The following is a 21,471-nucleotide window of genomic DNA, read 5'->3' on the forward strand; positions in this document are numbered from 1 at the left end:
CAGTTATAGTAGAAGGTACCACAATTCTGTTGATACCCTCCAGGCAGAAACCGCCAAGACCTCAGCTTTAGTTAAACAAATTCAGTGTAATGCTCATCACAGTGAGGGAGACCACATTTTCATGTGGAACCCTGAGGAAATTAGTAAAAGAGTCAAAAGCAATATCCTCTTAGGAAATAATGATTAAGGAGAACATTAGTGGATTTTAGAGGAAAAGTCTTCAAGAAGGAAACCTGTAGTGCAGCATTTGAAGAAAATATGTTTGTGTCCTTTGGACCTACTATTTGCCAGGCAAAGCCACTAAAAGGTAATGCAAAATCTCCATAAAACCCCTTACTTGGAATCTTAGAACTTCTTATCTTTAGAATGATGAATAGAGCCCAAACTCACTGATTTTTTTAATCATTAATCATGATGTTTATTACAGCTTTCACTGGGGAGGAGAAGTTAGATCAAAGTCTGCTGTTTCTCACTCAACTCAACAGTGACTGTTCAGCTGGGATTCTTACTCACCACTTTTGCTGAGTGATATTTTTCACCATGCACAGACTGGTCAAATAACCCTCTTACAGCTTTTAAAGGTATGTGATCTGATTTTGAAGGATCTACGGTATCTTCTGGTAGATAGCAGGCAATCCAAAACGTACATGATATTTTATTTAAAGGCTAAATTTGGGTGCGCCCTTTGTGAAGAATTTAAGAGTTAATTACAGACCCAGATACAATTAAAATTCAACTGCACGCGATCCCAGTCATTCAGATGGCGGTCCTCCTTTGTAGTGTCTTCACTTACCTAAGCTCTCACACGCATAGGTCATGACAACAGTACATCTCCTCTCCACAACACTTGTCACAGGCTTTCAAGCGTAAAACACACATATTTTGGGATGGAAGGTATACAATAAAAATACACAGTGTCAGAGAAGGAAGGTAAATTGTGATTTGGGAGACAAATGGGTATCCTGTACAGATATGTAGCAGAGCTTCGTACACTGTCAGTTGTTTAAAATTCTCATTTTTTAGGAACCCTTCCATTGTCCCCAACTTTAAGTTGGGCATATGTTTAACAAACAGGTTTTGCTTACATATTAGACACCTGACCTGGAACCTAAAATTAAGGGATATATCTTCCTTTATTTGGTTGGATAGAATTTCCTGACATTCTCAACCCAAACTAAATGCAGGTGTGCCTGTCAAACTTAGTATGTAAGTCATTCAGGTTGGCTTAGTTGCCAAACACAAGTCTTCTAAATCCTCTCATGTTTCATTCTTTGTCAACAAATACTCAGCTTTGAGGAAAGAAGGAAAGCAAGAGCATAGAAAAATTCAGATTTCCCATTTGGATTTTATCATGTATAAAGTAACTAAGCCATTTTTTTGTATTCCAACTAGCGTTTCTTAAGAGTTGGTGGCACTAAATATATTAGTTTCCTACTAAACCCCACCTAGGGCTCGGCACCCAGCAGAGAGTTTGCTTTGAGATTCTTTCTACTGCCCCTCCCCTCACTTACCATCTCTCTCTCTTTAAAGCACACACAGAGAGCACACACAGAAGCAGGGGAGGGATGGATGCAGAGGGAGAAGCAGATTCCCCACTGAGCAAGGAACTTGATGTGCGTCTTGATCCCAGGCCCCGAGATCATGAGCTGAGCCAAAGGCAGCTACTTAACCGGCAGGGCCACCCATGCATCCCAACATATGACCCTTTTTTTATGTGTATTTCTGTTTAAAGACACATTATTTAACACTTGCTGATTTTTTGTTATCATTGAACTCCCAGTCAAGAGCATTATAACCCAGAATTGAAGGAAGTTTGTGTAACACATGTATCTTCTCAGTAAGACCCATCACAGTCTTTTTGCCATAGGAACACTAGACAGCTCTTAAGTACTATGCTTGGGACTTTTTTTTTTTTAAGATTTTATTTATTTGACAGAGAGAGATCACAAGTAGGCAGAGAGGCAAGCAGAGAGAGAGAGAGAGAGAGGAGGAGGAAGCAGGCTCCCTGCCTAGCAGAGAGCCAGAGGCGGGACTCGATCCCAGGACCCTGAGATCATGACCTGAGCTGAAGGTAGATGCCTAACCCACTGAGCCACCCAGGCAGCCCGGGACAACTTTTTTTAAGAAGATTTTCTTTACTTGTTTGACAGAGAGAGAGAGAGAGAGAGAGAGAGAGAGACAATGAGAGAGGGAATACAAGCAGGGGGAGCAGGAGAGGGAAAAGCAGGCTTCCCGCAGAACAGGGAGCCTGATGCAGGGCTCCATCTCAGGACTCTGGGATCATGACCCGAGCTGAAGGCATATGCTTAACGACTGAGCCACCCAGGTGCCTCTTGGGACCATTTTAAACAGTGAAATTACTAGCGGAAAGCGAACACCGCAAAAGAATGTGGCAGAAATACATCATATAAAGGGCTTGTTTAGCGTATAAGAGCTGGAAAGAGAGGTCAGCTTCTGCAGCATCCGCTGACAATATTGGCTTTGGAGACTCAAATATGTCCATAAATGACTGCAAAATGCCGTCACTATGGCTTTGGAGGGTTCCAGGTGAATCTTAGCAAGTAGGTGAATTCACAAATATGGAATCCGCAAATAAAAAGGATCACCTCTGTATGTAGAACTATAGTCCATATGCTTTGTCTGCTGGCCTCACTCTTGACCCCATATTATGTTTACACCTCTGTTTTCCCCTTGCCTGAGTTTTAATTTAAACTTAATTTTTCATCATATATTTTACCTACACTTCTAAGTGGTTTCAGGAACTCTGAGGAACAAACCAGGCAATAAAGCAAATCGCCAACAAGTTCTTAGAATTCCTACCGTTTGTGCTAGCTACTTTGCTATGTATCAAAACATAAAAACATCTCTAGGCATCAAATGTAATGAGATACATGATCAGTTTCTCTATGAAATAATTCTATCTTATTTTCTCAAATATTGTATTAGAATAAATTCATGTATTTAACATGAGGATCTGCTAAGAAGTTAATATTTTATTTAGAGATAGCATGAGGGAGTGAAATGTCAAGCAGATACAAGTGTGAAAAGATGACGCCTACATCTCTCCTTCTTCTGCTCAACCTGAACCCTGGAAACTCAATCTTTGCAAAGCTTCTCCTATCAGCCGAGACTACGAGTACTAGGTTCAAGGAAGCTGATTTTCTGGTGCTGCCCCAGTACCTTTTCGGAGTCCCGGAGAGAATTACAAACACCTCAGGTGTCGCACTCAGCGAACTGCAGCCACAGGACTTGGTCACAGGAAATATGCTTCGTAGAAGTTCAGACTCAGGTAAACCATATGATGGAGTTGCATGGTGGATTTTAAATCATAATCAAACACTTGAGTATCTTATAGTCACACAGAGCTGCCACATATTGAAATCAAGTAGTAGTGTCCTCTATCTGGAGAATATGCTGTACAGGAAAAAATTCACTGCAGTCTCAGAAACACCAGGTTCTCATGTCTAGTTGAGGCATTTTTGCCATCCTAGTGCCTGTTTGTTGAGAGTAAATGGATAAACTCTACTGCATCGAATATACAGAAAAACATTTGTTTAATTCAGTCGAGACCTGATTGGAATGTTTGGGGGGAAAAAAAAGTTTTCTTAGGGACAAAAAGCAGGGGATAGGAAGTCCCCAAATCTAGAAAAAAATAACTGCCTCCGAATGGCTGAATTGCATGCGTTATATTAAGTCCCTTTTTCCTTCCTTAATTTTGTCTAACTAAAACTGAGTCTCAGCCTTTGCTCCCATCTGGTTCTTTATCTTCAACCTAGGTGTTTCTCTGCAAGTGGCTTCCCGTAAGCACCTGATGCCTGACCCACTCACATCTTCCATCTTTGCCCCTCATTGTAAAAAGAAGTTTCCCTGCTTACCCTAAGACTCTTACTCTGAGCTTCCTCTTAACCATTCAGCAAGCACTTAGAATGCCCTTTTCCTCTGTGCCAGGCCCTGTAGGTGCTGGAATACAATAGAGCACAAAGCAGATACGGGCCCTATCCTTCTTATACCTCCCAGTCGACTTGAGACAGACTCAATGAAAACATAAACAGATGTAAAATTACAGCTGTTTTTTGTCTCAAAGGAAGAGTTGAGCAAACAGTGAGTGTGTATCATAGGAAGACTTAGCCCAGCATGGATACTCACCTCTTTCCTGGATTAGGTCATTAACATTCTTTACTTCCACGTGCTCTCTGGTTTACCCACCCCAGTGCCTCTCATCTTCCCTCTTCTTCCCTCATCAGAGGGAGCGATGACATTTGAATTGTACCCAGTGAAAACAGGACTTCAAGGATGTTCCTCAGGAGATTCAAATGTTAACAAGCAAAAACTAAACACATCCCTTCTGCTTTCTCATTAGGTGTGGAATTGCTAGAGTTCTGGAGAAGATGCTGGTGCTCAACTGTTCTACCAAATTACTGATTCCTGGAAAAAATGTTGAAGAGTTACTTCCCCGAATCACTCAAGGTATTCTACCCTTAAGAGTTCTCTTTTATTTCTTTATTTTATTTATTGTGAAAAGGTCAGACTTGTGGCTGTTTCCCCAGTTTTTCTGATGTCAGGACTTTCCTACTAAACTTATTGAACAGGCAGTTTCCCACTCGTCTCCTGCTAGAGACTGATTCCATGCAGCATAGATATGGCTGTGATAATTCTTTTTTTGACAGTCACTCTAGATGACCGCTAGGAAAATTTAGGTGGTGCTGGACTAGATTATTTCTAGGTAAACTCGAATTTTAAACTTTTCTTAATGGCAGAAGAGTATGGATTAAGTAGCATTGTTGATGAGAACATAACCTAGGTTCACGACGGAACTGAGGTCCAGGAGTCATAAAATTTTTCTGACTATTTCAACATCTTTATTTATTTATGTTTTGTAATGGCTTTGTTGGTCATAAAGCCTCTGTTGGTGTCTTCCCAAAGTCCGTGAGGGCCTGCTGATAACTCAGAGCTACTGTGGAAGAAGACATTAATCACAGATTACAAATAAATATGTGATTTAAAATATTTTAAGTACTTGAAGAAAAAAATTCAAAGTGCAAAGACATTGTCTTTGAGGGCTGCAATTCTTGACCAAGGAGCTAGCCTTACAATATGGATTTTCAAATGTAAGTGGCAGGGGTATAACTCAGTGGTGAGAGCATTTGACTGCAAATGTGACGGCTGCTAATAACCCAGAAGAGATAAAATGAATCATAATTTCTAAAGACAGAGACCAGAGACCTCTGTATTGGGCACACACCCTCGATAATCCTTATTTACACTAAACTTTAACAGAAGTTATCTAGAGCACTGCACTGGGGTGATTAAATCTAGTCATCTTGCCTATGGATCATGCTTAAACTATGTGTGGTAGGGAAAATCTGAGTGATAATTTGGGAGCATATGGCTAAAGGAGTACCAAATGGACAGTCCGACTCAAAATGTCCCATTTTGAATGTGGACACTCTGGAGAATAAATGTTTGACCCACTCTTTTGCCAAAGAGAAATAAAAAGGTTTTGGTGACCTTCACAGGGTCATCTAAGATCATATAATCATCAAGACAAATGATGGGCTCTTACATTATAAATAGTATGTGGGTAGTACTTTGGCATACAAATAATTTCAATTTATTTTATCCTTTCAACAACTTTGTAAGAAGACTATTAACCCATTTTAGAAATGAATAAGTTAGAGTCCAAAAAAGGCTAAAGCAAGTGAAAAATCAGTTGAATCGTGGTTCTTTTGATTTCATAGCTACTACTTCTCTTATAACAACTTAACTACCAGATACCCAGGTGAGGATGTTAACTTTTCCTTTTCCTTTTTTTTGATACCTCGCATACTGCTTGGCATGGGGCTTTGCCCATATAATTACTCAATAAACTGTTGTTGGTTGGTCGCTAGCAGTGTTATGAAATAATTACTTATTAACCCTCACCTGTTCAAATCTTAATTTCAAGGTCCTCTGAATTCAGATTAGTTGAATTGATCAGAATAGTAGGTATCATTTTTTTAACATACCTTTTATGCTGTCTCATTTGAACTTTATAAAACCCATTAATTCCTCCATAATATTAATAACACTGAATAAGCAGGTAATTACATTATACTTTACAGATGATATTACTAAATCCCTTCCCCATATCTAAGTGCTAGAGCTCAGATTTAAATCCAAGCTCTCAGATTCCAAACTGCATGGTTGTGGTTTTCTGTTGTTTTTCGTTGTTGGTTTTTGGTTTTATTTATTTATTTTTTTGAATGCTTCTCATAACACCACTTGAAGTAAGAGTTAAAGAAATGAAACACGTAGGCACAAATTAATGCCTTCCTCATATCATCTTCTTGTTAATAGCTGCTTAGCTTGGCACTCCTGATTTCTCATTTTCTGTACACAGAGTCTCTTTGCCTTTGAATCTTTTTATCTTTCTTCAATTATTGGATTGTTATATAGCGTCTGTCTTGGCTTCTCTGACCATAATTTCAAAATACCTCTTCAGTTATGCTCTGCCCCTTCGAGAATCAAAATGATAAAGAAAAAATTGTTTTTTTGTTCCATGCTTCCTCCATTTTTTTGGAGGCTATGGCTAAATATTTTATAATCTGTTTTTTTAAGTTTTTATTTAAATTCCATTTAGTTTACATATAGTATAATATTAGTTTCAGGTGTACAATTTAGTGATTCAATGCTTCCATACATGACCCAGTGCTCATTACAATAAGTGAACTCCTTCTTAACTCCCATCACCGATTTCATCCATCCTCCCTCCTACCTCACCTTAGTATTTCAGTGATTAAATATCCTTCCAAATTTCCTTCACAAATTCCAACTGCTCATTCTTCCGGCATCCTTACTTCCCCTAGCTACTTCCCATCTCCTCTCAACACGCACCCTTTGAATAAATAGGTGTTAAAAGAATTTGTTTCATTGTCTTCAACCAATGCCAACTTTTTCAGTTGGTTGCAAAACTCTTACAAGCAAGTCATTTTTTTTCCTTTCACAATCTGAATATCAGAAAAAATTTTTTTCCTTTTAACCTTCTCAACATTGCAATCATATTTAAGTCCATTTTTAATAACGATGTATGGTTTCTTCATGGGAAAAAACACTTTAATAAATTTATGACTATATATGTATAAGATCAGCATCCCCAAAATGTAACAATTAAACAGAGCAAGCATGACCCTTCCAGGTTAATTTAGTTCTCGGATTTTCACTAAGTGTGATCCATGTCACACATTAGTATTACCCAGACCAAACTAGGAAAGATACATTCTATAAGAAGATTTGAGTGAAGTCCCAGATTGCGAAGGAGAGAAGAGAGTTGAATAATGTTCTAGGTATTGAGGTGCATGATTTGAATCATGAAGTAAAAAACTAATGCCCCTATAATTTAAATTGGTTTTCACTGAAGTATAACACATACTAGAAGGAGCACATAACATAATTATGCAGCTCAATGAATTTTCATAGAGCAAATACTTGTATAACTTACGCTCCAATCAAGAAAGAACATTACTTCAGACATGATTTCTCCCCAGCCCCCCAGTGCTCTTTTCCAAACATTATCTTTCCCAGCTCTCCAAAAGTAACCAGTATCCTGATTTCTAAAACCATAATGTCGTTTTGTCTTTTCTGAATATAATGTAAATTGAATCACATAGTATGTCTTTTTGTATCTACCTTCTTTTGATTACCATTAAGTTTCTGTTTTGTAATATATACTATGAATGTGCCACAATTTATTCATTTTTTCCCACTGCTGATGGACACTTAGATTGTTTTCAGTTTCTATCTATGATGAAAGTGCTGCTAAGAACACTAGCCTGTAACTCACTCTCCTTGTTACCACCACAACTTCTTCTCTATAAGCACCCCTGGCATATGAAGGTTGTTTTATAGGGCAGGCATCTTTGATTCTAAGTGCAGAAAAGAAATATGAAAGGGCACAGGTCAGAATTCTAATACTCAGTATTGTTTAGTCAACAACCAGTTGATCCACTATGTCAGACTCCATGTACATAGCAATGAATAAGACATAGTCATGACCCTCAGGTCAGGGAATGCTTACAGAGCCTTCCTCCATCAAATCTGAAAGGCAGGGGGCTTTTTTGGGGAGGGGAGTTACCCTCAGTGATGTTTAATTATAACTCAGGGTTGAAGGAGTTGTTACATTAAGCAGGTTATTTTTGGAGAGCATAATCAGCTTCAAAAGCAGCTGAGCATCAAAATTATCTGTGGAATTGTAAAAGATATTATGAGCCCTAAATCCATACATCAGATGCTGATTCCTTCTGTAAGTATTTATTATTGACCCATGTGCCATCTAGTCAGCCTGTTGTTTTGGTATCTCTCATTGCTGTACAGTAAAAACCTAAGTTTGGGGAGAGTTTTCATAGGTTTTCCTAGTTTTTTTTGTTTGTTTGTTTTGTTTTTTTTTACCAGTTTTCATGTACAATAATGAAATAACAAGAGAAAAGTTTGTACGTGTGCATGTTGTATATATGTGCCTATAAAAAAATTTCCCTTCTCATGGCCACAACTATATAGTACAAGAAGAAGTGAAAACAGTAATGTGCAACTAAAAGAGTTAGTAATGTGACTGGCTTGTCTCTCTGGGTTCTCTGGCTCAGGTTTATGGAGCAGTGATGAACATGAATCGTGGGAATCCCTTTCAGAAGGAGGTGGTGGTGGATTCGTGGCCAGACTTCAAAGCTGTTATCACCCGACAACAGAAAGAGGTACAGATTGGAAAGGACAGAGAAACAAAACAAAACAAAACAAAAAAACCCTGAAAACCCAAGAGTTGGCATCAACTGGAAAGAAAAGATTGGGTAAAAGGGATATTATAACCATTACAGTCATATATATTAGCTTAATAAGGTACATATTTCACCATTAGTTTTTTAAAAAGATTTTATTTATTTGCATGAGAGAGAGAGCACAAGGAGGGAGGGGCAGAGGGAGAAGCAGACTCCCCGCTGAGCAGGGAGCCCAACACAGATCAGGATCCCAGGACCCCGACATCATGACCTGAGCCTAAGGCAGAGGTTTAACTGCTGAGCCACCCAGGTGCCCCTCACCATTAGCTTCTAATTTGACTGGCTTTGGAGTTGCAGACATGGAAAACTGCTAGCTTAAATGTGTTCAATAAAGTGTTTCTTTAGTGTTTCACAATCTCTAGAACCATGAAGCATATGTACTTATGCATACTTGTTTTTCCTCTGGTTTGATGTTTTCCTGTGACCAACAACTTTGGTAATGTGGGTAAATACATAGGGAGACTGAAAAAAGATGACATCTGCCCATTTTACAAGGACAAAGAGCTCACGTCATCAAATGTGTTGCCCTGACCACATTAGGAAAGTTCTGAGGGTTCTATTTAAATCTTGTAGGTGGCTCCAAAAGTTATACCCATTCCATTTTTTTTTTTTAAGATTTTATTTACTGGGACGCCTGGGTGGCTCAGTTGGTTAAGCGGCTGTCTTCGGCTCAGGTCATGATCCCAGCGTCCTGGGAGCGAGTCCCATATCGGGCTCCTTGCTCAGCATGGAGCCGGCTTCTCCCTCTGCCTCTGCTGCCACTCTGCCTGCCTGTGCTCTCTCTCTCTCTCTCTGACAAATAAATAAAGAAATAAATAAATAAAATCTCTAAAGATTTTATTTACTTATTTGACACAGAGCAACACAGCAAGAGAGGGAAACAAGTGGGCCGGGGGCGGGGTGTGGGAGAGGCAGAAGCAGGCTTCCTGTTGACCAGGGAGCCCGATGTGGGGCTCAATCCCAGGACTCTGGGATCATGACCTGAGCCGAAGGCAGACGCTTAATGACTGAGCTACCCAGGCACCCTCTTTCCATTTTTATAAATAAATAAAATCCTAGAAAAAGATGGAATAAGGATCTTAAAACTTTCCAAATACCAGTAGAATAATCAAACAAAAGTATATCAAGCAAAATATCTGTTCCTTCCTTCACCAGGGTGTATTAGCCACATTCCTATCTAGCCATTGTTTATAGGTGGCTGATTTTGGCAGTGGGAATGATCTAAGCATATGCTGTCAATGTACCTAATTTATCTAGGATTTGAGATACCTAGAGGACATATTTATGTTTTTACAATTATGTCTTCTGTCCCAGGCTGAGACAGATAACCTGGACCATTATTCTAATGCCTATGCTGTGTTCTACAAGGATGTCAGGGCTTACCAACGCCTGTTGGAAGAACATGATGTTATCAACTGGGATCAAGTTTTTCAAATACAAGGTGAGATCAAGCACAGGCACTAGGCAGTCTTCTTTTTCTCATTTTTGTCATATACATCAGATAGATATGATATCTGTTCACATATATGATAATTTATATACTTAAGTGCACAAATTTATAGATATACATTTTATATAGTTACAATTTTTGTACTACAGTTTCCGAAGAATACTTGTTTTACTCCTAAAGAGGCTTGGCCTTTGGGGTAAGTAGACACCATTTAAATTGGGCTGCTTCAAGTGACATTTTCCCCACATTGTTACTGTAATATCACAGCATATTTTTCTTTATTCCTTTAATCATTTCCTGTTCCAATCTTTTAAAGTGACTCTAACTTCAGTGTAAGCCAATAGGGAAGTCTTTCCTTCTTTCTGAAGCCCCTGAATCTGGAAAGAGATAATTAACTGATTTGCATCGGATATCCTGGCATGATTTAGTAAGATAAGAGTATATCTGAGATCCAAGGAGATAATTACATGGTTATCAATGCTAATGGAAGAACTTTTGGCCAAGACTGACCTACATGAAGAGTTTCTAATACTGTGCATGGATAATTTCAGCTTCAGTGGGTTACTTTTCCAACTTCTTGTGATGACTGGGGAGATGATACAGTCAATGAAGTTCTTGTTTTTAATTGTTGCATTGAAAGTGAGTTCCTTGATCATTGGACAGGAAGGCACGGTCCCCCAGGGCAGAAATACAAAGTCTGGTAATTTTCTTCAGCAGCAAACAGCTAAAGCCCTCTCACAAGGAAGAAACTCCTGTCTACTTGCAAAGGATGACTAAGGCATATCATTACCTAAAGACTTGGGGTGTTTTATAACATCCCTTTGGAAATGCTCACAAAGGTGTTATAGTGGAAGTTCTGAACTGTCTCTCACTTTTACAGATTTACCCCAGTTACGCTGGTGAGACGTGAGACAGGGTTCTACCACTCACTTAGCTGAACTAGCAAAATTTTCTTGCCATTATTACTCAAGTGTGGAAATAAGTAGATCTCTTCCTTGGTATGAAAAATCACGGCAATGATTGGACAGTCTGTGGTGCCGGAGGACCCACTCTCCTCAAAGCACCTGCAGCCACCATTAGGATAACATCCTTGTAATTGCCAGTACTTTTTTTTCCCTAGCCGGCCGAGCTGTTAGTCATGAGTCAGTCTTAATCATTTACATTGACACATCATCCTCCCTGAAGTTAGGTGGAGACAGATGTGAGTTAATAGCACCTAAAATAGTGGTAAAGTCCCCTCTTTTAGCATGTAACCAGTGCAGGCATTATCTTTGACTTCTTTTTTTTTTTTTTAAAGATTTAATTTATTTATTTGACAGAGATCACAAGTAGGCAGAGAGAGAGGGGTGGGGAAGCAGGCTCCCCGCTCAGCAGAGAGCCCGATGTGGGGCTCGATCCCAGGACCCTGGGATCATGACCCGAGCCGAAGGCAGAGGCTTTAACCCACTGAGCCACCCAGGCGCCCCTATCTTTGACTTCTGATGTGGGCTCTCACCTATACGCTTTGGTGGTAAGAACTATAATTTCCTTGGAATACAGAATAGCTTTTAAGAAGTAATCAGTATCTTTATTCATTTTAACCAAAGCACCTAAGTGCTCTTCCCATAACATCCCCAAATCATGAATGACTCCAAAGCCAACTACTACCATAGAAAACGCTGGTCTTTCATCTTGCACCCCAGAGTTACTGGTGGGGCTGCCTGGAAAGCCTACAAAAATTAGGCAATGGAGGGATGCCTGGGTGGCTCAGTCAGCTAATGTGGGATTCTAGCCACAACTTCTGTAATTTCTAATAGTGTTAACTTGAAGAAACTACTTGGTTTTTCTTAGACTTAACTCCCTGAGAAAGTAGCCAGTGCTCGGATTTCAGACTCTATTCAACATGATCTCCTATTCGTGTATTCATGTATTCTTCAATAGGAAATGACTGGAAGGAGGAAACAAGCTTTTAGATATGGATGGAAGTGGGAAAGTCAATTTCCAGAGGATTCAATTAATCAGAATCCCTAGAAAGGATAGAGCTGACAGGATTTTGGAGAAGCAGAGCAAGTCAGTTCTAAGTAAACAGAAGCTAACATGCCATGTGACGAGCTCTATCAGAGACTGTACCATTCTTGGGTCTCATGCTGGTGCAGTGCCCAGCACAGAGTTTTACATACAAGTACTGAATGACGATTTATAGATAACATCGTATAGCTGCGATCAATGAGTAGGATCCAAGTGAATCAAGTTTAGGAGAAATCTCACCAACGCTAAATTTATACCTTGATATTTCTGTAATGGGCATCTAGGCAAGAGGCTAGAAGACTCTTTAAGTCAGAATGCCTTGCTAAATAAATGTGAGTTCTCTTATGCTTCTTGCTGTAGGGTAGATTGTAGACTTTGAGAGCTATACAATTTCTCTTACCTTGAGGAGTTTAGGATTAGTCTGACAAGTCAGAAGTCAGGAAAGTCCCCCAAGCAATTCCACATTCCTAAGGGATATTCCCATCAGAAGTGTTCATGGAAGATCATGATTGTGAGAAACAACAGGATGGGGATCTGGAAATCCCATACAACGTTTGAGAATCAGGCCAGGAGTAGCTGCAATAATTCATAGATAGCTCGACAGTGGTTAGGATGATACAAGGTGGCAAACTGGCGGCATGGTACAAACTACTGCGACAAATTTCCTTCCTGTGTTTTCAGATAAAATACCGTTTTTCATTATGTCTTTCCATATACAGGGCTGCAGAGTGAGTTACATGATGTTTCCAAAGCTGTTGCCAACTCAAAGCAGTTAGGTGTAAAGTTAACTTCCTTCAAGGCTGTTCAATTTTTTCCTCATCCACTTCTGCTGGACACCAGTTCTCTGTACGTAGACCAAGTTTCTGCATGTGGGTGGGACTTCCTATACAGAAGTACAAAGAGGAGTACCTGAAACACTTAGTATTATTAAGGGATATTTGGGTACCTTGGAGTAAGGCCACAGAATCTAGATACGTCTGTGTGTACATGAGTCCGTGGGTCTGTGTGTGTGTGTATTTTTTTTTTCTGCCGTGCTTGACTGCTCCTAATTTCTTGCAAAATCAAATCCGTGTCTTTGTGCATAGTGATAAATGAACTCAGGAGTCCTGTATTTTCACAGGAACATCATTCCTTGGTATGCTCCTCCTCCAAATAATTCAAAATAACCTCTCTTTGAGCCAAAAAATGCTTAGTGTTTTTTCATGTTTCAGGGAAGTGGGTAAATGACTGATTTTATAGAGAGCTCTTATTTCCGGGGCACTGAATGTTTTAAATACATTACCTCTTGAACCCTTTCCACTACCCCACAAAGTACTGTATAATTACCTTTTTGAACAAAATTGAAGTAACACGTAGAAGAAAATTGTAACGCTAAGAAATAATTCATAATTCTGACTCAAGAATCCAATCTTCAGAAGACTTGTTAGTGTAATCTGCATTCTTCTTAACGGGAGAGCCCCTGCTCTGACATTTGCTAGTGACCTTCCTTTCTGCTTAATCTTTCTGAGCCTTGATCAATTTCTTTCTTTTGGGGAAATTAACCTAAATATCTTCCTTACATATATTTTGTAAACAAATGAAACATGATATTTGAAAAGTACCTACCTCAGTGAATGTTAACTTTTCTTCTAGGGAATATGTTGAAGGAATTTTTGAGCAAAACAAGACTAAAGCTAAAGAAGAATGGGCACTATAAGTCACATAAAGCAACTGGACTTTATTTTTATTTCATTTTATTTTTTTCAGTTATTAAAATTTTCAAGGACACACAAAGGCTGAGTGAGAGACTAGAATAAGGAAAATCTCATCAATATATAGCTAATCTTGTTTCATCCATACCCCAATCTACTAACTACTTTGAAGGAAATATCCCAGACATTATGCTATTATTCTTAAATATCTTAACGTATATTACTAAAAGATAAAGATTCTTTAAAAAACAAACAAACAAACACTATACTAATATCACTCCTGTACAGAGGTTTCCAGGACCACCCACAAGCTCATTGATTGGCTAGAAGATCCTACAGAACTCAGAAGAGACAGGCTACAAAGCAAAATCAGCAGAGGAAAAAGGTGCATTGGCAAAATCCAGAGAAAACCAGTCACAAGCTTCCCAGAACCCTCCCCAATGGAGTCACACAGGACACGCTTAGTTTCCCTAGCAATAACTTGTGACAACACGTATAGGATTTTTTTTTACTGGAGGCATACTTTGCCTAGCACATAACGATTTTCTAGACTCCCAGAGGGAGAGCAGGTGTTCTGCATAAACCACAGTGATTGCACAAACAGGTAGGCACGGTAAGTGCCAACTCCTGTCAGTTCTGGGAACAGCAGGACCCCTGCAGAAATCCAAACTGCCAGCTGCCATCCAAGGGCCAAGCTGGCAAGCAGGCTTCCCTAAAGATAGAGGCCTCAAGCTGGCTGCATCAACTCTGTGCTGTTTTAAAATTTGGTTAACGGTATTTCCTTAAACCAGTTAGTAATTACATTTCCCAGATTAGCATAATATTTTAGCAGTTTAATTTGAATAGGCACCTAAATAAAGTTCATACATTGCAATTGGTTAATATCTCTCTTACATACAGGTTCCCCTTTCATATTTTTTATTTCTTCCATTATTTTTTGTTGAAGAAACCAGGCTATGTGTTTCCCCATCTTACGGTCACATCCCTGAGATGCTATTACAAATTCTTCTCTAGCCCCAGTCAGGTCTTTTAAAATCAGATCTTGCTGTAAATTGCTCCCTTCTGCATAGGAAGATATTGTCTTTAACACCTAAGTCAGTACCCAAATTTGTATACCCGTTATTTTGGATTCGCTGCCCTTCAGATATAAGGTAGTAGTCACTAACTACTCCTAAAACATTTGCCGTAGCAATGATTTTATTTGCAGTGACATTTCTTTCTTTCTTTCTTTCTTTTTTAAGATTTTTTCTATTTATTTGACAGAGAGATCACAAGTAGGCAGAGAGGCAGGCAGAGAGAGAGGGGGAAGCAGGCTCCCCACTGAGCAGAGAACCTGATGCCGGGCTCAATCCCAGGACCCTGAGATCATGACCTGAGCTAAAGGCAGAGGCTTAAACCACTGAACCATCCAGTTGCCCCTACAGTGACATTTCTGCATGAGGCTTCTTTGCCTCAGGATTTTCAGCCTTTGTTCATTTTCAAAAATAAGAAATTCTATCAAGACCATGATTGCTTGTATTTTTTTGTAACCCTCCTTAGTGGTTAGATTATTGTCCCAGTGCCAGAGCCCACATATGCCTAGAATGTCAGCTAATTGTGGAACCACTAATAAAAAGAAAACACAAAGTGTACTTTATAAAGATCGTAGCAAGAATAACATTAGCTGTTATGGGGGATGGTCTTATGATACTGATAACTTGAAGAATGAAAGCAAATTCTGAAGCAAAATCAGCACCATAGGCTTTCAACTAAGTAATCCATCTCGTTCTTAGAAATTGCAACAATTCCTATCCTTGCCTTTATCTCAAAACCATGAGCTCTTAGACATTTTTCCAGACCTTTTAGGGGAAGGTCTAGAAGGACTGGCATTTCTTTTATTTAAAATTTTTTTAAAGATTTTATTTATTTATTTGATAGAGAAAGATCACAAGTAGGCAGAGAGGCAGGCAGAGAGAGAGGAGGAAGCAGGCTCCCTGCTGAGCAGAGAGCCCGATGCGGAACTCGATCCCAGGACCCTGAGATCGTGACCTGAGCCAAAGACAGAGGCTTTAACCCACTGAGCCACCAAGGCGCCCAGGACTGGCATTTCTTGAGCATCTATACATGCCTAGAATGTTAAGCAATCTATACTTTTTTTCCTGGCTATGGATGCATAAAGATACAGTTCTAGCCTAATATATTTGTTTTTAACCAAGGAAAATATTAGGCGCCCAAGAATGTGGACTTGTTCAAGGCTTCAGAGAGGGTGTCAACAAGTCTGAGAACTGCTTTACAGAAAAATGAAATACTTGCCCTAATCTATATGAAGGTGAAAAGAAATGGGCATAAAATGAGAAGGAAAGACTTCAATTTCATATAATGAGGATTTTCTCCTACCAGAAATGAAACCCTGAAAGATGTTCATAAGTGGGAACTGATAGATAGATTCCAATTCATTGAAAATATTTTGGTATTGGCTAAGTACACCTCTGGAATTGTTTCTTAGTTTGAATCAGTGCAAGAAGAAAAGTAGCTGGTTGTAGTCCTAGGACCCTGCGTTCACATTTCTTCTCATGTTGTTTCCTTCTAGAAAGGGCTCTGCCCCACGACTAACTTACCTGAGTGTTGCTGATGCTGATCTACTCAACCGGACTCGGTCTAGGGGCGGCAATGAACAGTGTCTCCGGTATATCACGAAACTCATCTCTTGCTTCCCCAGTGTATGTGTCCGGGATGACAAGGGAAACCTGGTCTCTTGGTCTCTTACAGACCAGTTTTCCACCATGTGCCATGGCTATACCCTGCCAGAGCATCGCAGGAAAGGTTACAGCAAGCTGGTGGCCCTCACACTGGCCAGGAAGTTGCAAAGCCGGGGATTCCCCTGTCAGGGCAACGTCCTAGATGACAATACAGCATCCATAAGCCTCCTGAAGAATCTCCGGGCTGAGTTCTTGCCCTGTCGCTTTCATAGGCTTATTCTCACCCCTGCAGCTTTCTCTGGCTAAGTTTACCTCTAGCCCATTGGAACTCCAGGAATTTTCTTCTTTTCCCTGAACATACGTACACTCTGTAGCTGGCAAAGAAGGGAATGTTCCAACTGGAATCAGAAGAATTGAAAAGGGCCTGGAGAAGACACGCAGCACCAGCCTGAGGAGCCTGCCTTCTCCCTGCGTCAGGGTTCTACAGGAAATAACCAGGGGCCAGAGACAGCAATGGCTGAGAGGAGGATAATTATCTTCCTTTGGGATGCACCACAGGAAAAAGGTTCACAGCCAGAAGTTCTCAGCCCAGTTGTAGAAATGACTGCATGGGAACAGTGACTTAACACAGGAGCATGTGGCTACGGCTTCCTTATTGCTGCCTGGGTTTCTGCTCTGGGTTGTCACAGCCACACCAGCCCCCCACTACCGTAAATAACACACCCCCAGCCTGCTGCGATGTCTCTCTAAACTCTTCCTACCACTTCTGATCCAGCTTCTCTGTAGAATACCCTGCTTTTTCCCCTTTAGTGACTGGTTTTCCACTTCTGCTTACAACTCAAGCCTATCGCCTTCCCTGGGGAATGTTCCAGTGCAGTGGTTCTCACATTTTCGTGCACTTCTGAATCACCAGGAGGGCACACTGCAACACAGACTCTGGAGCCTCTTTCCCCACAACCCCTGATTCAGTAAGTCTGCAGTAGGGCCCGAGAATTGGCATTTCTAAAAAGTACCTACTGCCTAGTGGTCATGGATGGAGGAAAGAAGATACAGGCATTTTAAATGCTAGAAACAGATGGTGTCAGCATAGGACTGGACCTTACCTATCACCTATTCCAGCTTCCTTGTCTATAATCTGCTTTCTCATAAGAATCTAAGGTACATCTGTAGGTGTGAATGTGGGTATGGAGATGCACACATAAATGTGCTCTCATAGATGCACTAATACATATATACGTTTCTTTCATATTTTATATATGCATATGTATAAACTCAGAATTCTGATAAGATAATAAACTTTAATTCATTGCATATGAAAAATTGAAGGCTCGGGGAAAATAAATGACTTTTTAAAGATAATACAATCAGTGTTCGACATCGAGCCAGTATGCTGTCATTTTGATTTCAATCTATTTTTTTGGTTACTAAATCATGTACCTTTTCTGAAAAGGAAATTAAATGCCTAAATAATTAAATAAATATTTTCATCAGCCTTTTATCCTGAGGTTTTTTTTTTTTTAATTTGGGTTTCGATTTCTTTTGTGTATATATATCTTTCAAGGATTGCAAAGGAAGAAATATGCATCACCAGCTAACTGTGTCCTTGCCTTTACAATAAAAGCCCGCACAGACTGAATGGTCAGATTGGTCTAGATTGTATAAAGTGGACTCAGACATAGAGAAGATATTGTTTTCTTATCCCAACAGAGGCCATAAAATCCCAACTACGAAGATAAAGGAAGATCCAACTTTAGGTGTTTATTCTGAGAGAAGTAAACAAACTGACTGAGACAATCATTTTAATAAAAAAACAAGACTCCTTGGGAGTGAATATATGCCTAGGTCATCCTGACTATTGGTTACCTGGAAACTTATGCTTGGTTTCAGAGGGAAGAATACCAAGTAATTGGAGTCCGTAAAGCTCTTGGGAAAATATGGTCTACTTTTTGCCCCAGGGATGCTCATTATCTTTAGTGTTGATTAAACATGATTATTCCTGCCTGGTAATGGCAATAATATTATAACCTTACTTTATTCTTAATAATAACATGCCTCTAGTTTGTCTAACGTTCAACTATGTGCTGATCATTGTGCTGAAGAGTAGATATATATATAACTTAATCCTTGTGAAAGATAGGAATTATCTTATCATGGGAATTCTGGCTGGGAGATGTCATGACTCATCAAAACTCATGCAGGCTCGAAGTGGCCACATCACGGTCAGAACCAGGTTTTGTCAGATTCTGAAGCCGGTATTGTTACTCATTATGCTCACTGGCCTCTGAAGCAGCTTGAAACTCTTTGGGGGTGATTATCCCTTTATGTCATCGCTTTCTGGATTTTTCACCACCTCCACCCCCACTCCACAGGGGGCTGCATATTTTGGAAGTGATTTTTTTCCCTATCAAATTTCACTACAACTTTATTCATTTTTTACTTTTATCTTCCAGAAACCATCCATGTTGGATATAATTGTTCAACTTTCAACCTTCTTTCTGACCCTTTTAAGGACTACATGCAGCAATTTCTGGAGAAAGGAGAGAAAGGTAAGGAGAAAAGAGCGACTCAAGAACTAGCAAGGGACTGGGTCCTTACGCTGATTTAAGGAACTTCGGTATAAAATACAAACCATTGAAGAATTGGAAGCAGAGAATTCATTTGCTTGGAAATTAGTCAAGAGGCAATTGCAATAGTCCATGCAAGAGATGATCCGAGTTTAGCCTGGATTTGAATGCTGGTAATGAAGTAACCATGACCAGAGGTAATAAGGAGGAAAAGTTGTCAGGATTTCATGCCTGCCGAGGATACTGAAAGAGAGATGTCGACAGTAACTCCCAGGGGTCTATGTTGTGAAACCTGTGGCTGGTGGTATTTTTCCACTGAGATAAGAGATACTGAAACAGCACCAGGTGTGCTGCAATTGGGAGAAGAAGGAATTGTTTGTTCAGTTTGGGAATGTTGAGTTTTGAGACCTATTACGTGATGGGCTCAAGTCAAATATCTGAGTCTCAGGGAAACTGTCTGTGAAAGAGGTTTACATTCAGACGTCATGGGGACATAAATGGTAACAGAAGCCATGTATTTGGCTGGAACTTCCTTGAGGACATCAACAATTTAAGGTTGAATGAAGGGGAAGGCGCTGGAATGGGAGGAGGAGTATAGGAAGGACTATAGGAAGACAGGAGATAGGAGGAAAGCCAGAAGATGATGTCATGAAACAGAAAGGAAAAAAATTCAAAACAGGGATGGTCAGTGGTGTCAAATTACACTGGGAGGCCAAGAATATGTAAGGAATGAAAACCTTACATTGCCCTATCAAATAGTTTAAATACATGTACCGAAAAGAAGCCAGAAACAAGAATGTATGCTGTACAGTTCTGTTTATATGAAGTTCAAAATGAGGCAAAACTCATCTATAGCTTTAGAAATCAGAAAGCACTTACACTTTGGGATAGTAACTAGAAAAGGAAGGAAGTGGCTTCTAGTTTCTGGAAATATTCTGATTCATGGCCTGGGTAGGTTATATAAATATGTTTACTTTGGGAAAGCTCAGCAAGCTATAGGATTATAATTTATGTGCTCTTCTGTATGGATATTAAATGGCAATATGAAATCTCCATGAACAGAATACAAGCCTGGAATCCGGGTGGGGGAGGGGGAAGCATATTCCCTTGACCCAAGAACTGCCCTTTTATATATATATATATATATATATATATTTTATTTATTTATTTGACAGACAGAGGTCCAAGTAGGCAGAGAGGCAGGCAGAGAGAGAGGGGGAAGCAGGCTCCCCACCGAGCAGAGACCCCGATGTGGGGCTCGATCCCAGGACCCTGAGATCATGACCTGAGCCAAAGGCAGAGGCTTAACCCACTGAGCCACCCAGGTGCCCCCCAAACACCACTTTTATAAAAATACATCTGCCTGGTACAATAGCAAATATACAGAGATTTCTATAAAAGGATTTCATTACACATTGTTCATAGAGATTAAAAAAGAAACTAAATATTTAAGTAATTCACTGATTTAATACAGGGCAACCATTCAGTGAAACTCTACAGAATACCAGAACCCTGCTTGCTGATATGGAAAAGATACATGTGATAATACCAAATGCAACGCAATGCAAAGCAACTGCGGGGAAGTCTGTAGCATCTATTTCAAATTCAACTGTGAAGAGAGTAAGCATATAGGTAAACACTTTTGAAGGTGGCTTTCACTGGGAAGAGAGGAGCCTCTCGTAAATGGTAGCAAAGATTTCATGGTGTGCTCACGACTACGCCCGATGATGAAAGGAGTCAGCATGGGTTATATGCTCAGCTCCCCTGAGACAGGTACCTGTCTTGTTTTGCAAGTGTCTGTGAATTTCTGCAAGAATGAATATTCACTCTGCCTAAGTGTGGGAAATGTAGAAGGACAACTGAGAATTCAACCTGCTCAGATTTGGGGAGCAAGATAAGACAGTGCAATTTGGGGAGGATATTACACATCTCTAAAACAGAATCTCATTTAATATTACAAGTTCTGATACTATTCATCTTACATTTTTAATCACTCATTTTTGTTGGGTGATTTGAGTTTTGAGCAAAAACATGAAGTAACTAGGAATTAAATTTCCTTAAGTTGTCTGTGACAAAACTTAAAGTGTTGTATCCATTGCCTCTATCCTCAGTAAACACTAGGAACAGGGAAAAGAAATAAAACTGAATGTAAGAAAAAAAAAAACCTGAATGTAAGATGGACCAGCATAGCACTAACTACAAAGATGATTCCTTTCTTCCAGGCTGGCATGTTTGCATTAAAATTATGTCAGTAGGGAAAATGAATATGTAGAAATA

The 21,471-nt window shown here is 39.7% G+C and overlaps 1 protein-coding gene across 1 annotated transcript; it reads left to right on the forward strand.

The window, feature by feature from the left end:
- The first annotated feature begins 431 nt into the window (after positions 1-431).
- LOC111152289 (glycine-N-acyltransferase like 3) lies at positions 432-18,087 on the forward strand. The gene is given in 8 exon segments (XM_022510763.1): positions 432-581; positions 3,002-3,289; positions 4,361-4,424; positions 4,426-4,467; positions 8,616-8,723; positions 10,119-10,245; positions 12,981-13,107; positions 16,522-18,087. Coding segments are annotated over 6 exon segments (855 nt in total). The 5' UTR covers positions 432-581; positions 3,002-3,289; positions 4,361-4,388; the 3' UTR covers positions 16,937-18,087.
- Positions 18,088-21,471: the final 3,384 nt, after the last annotated feature.

Source organism: Enhydra lutris, unplaced genomic scaffold, assembly GCF_002288905.1.
Source record: "Enhydra lutris kenyoni isolate GAN:26980312 unplaced genomic scaffold, ASM228890v2 scaffoldscaffold28, whole genome shotgun sequence".
Taxonomy (NCBI): Eukaryota; Metazoa; Chordata; class Mammalia; order Carnivora; family Mustelidae; genus Enhydra; species Enhydra lutris.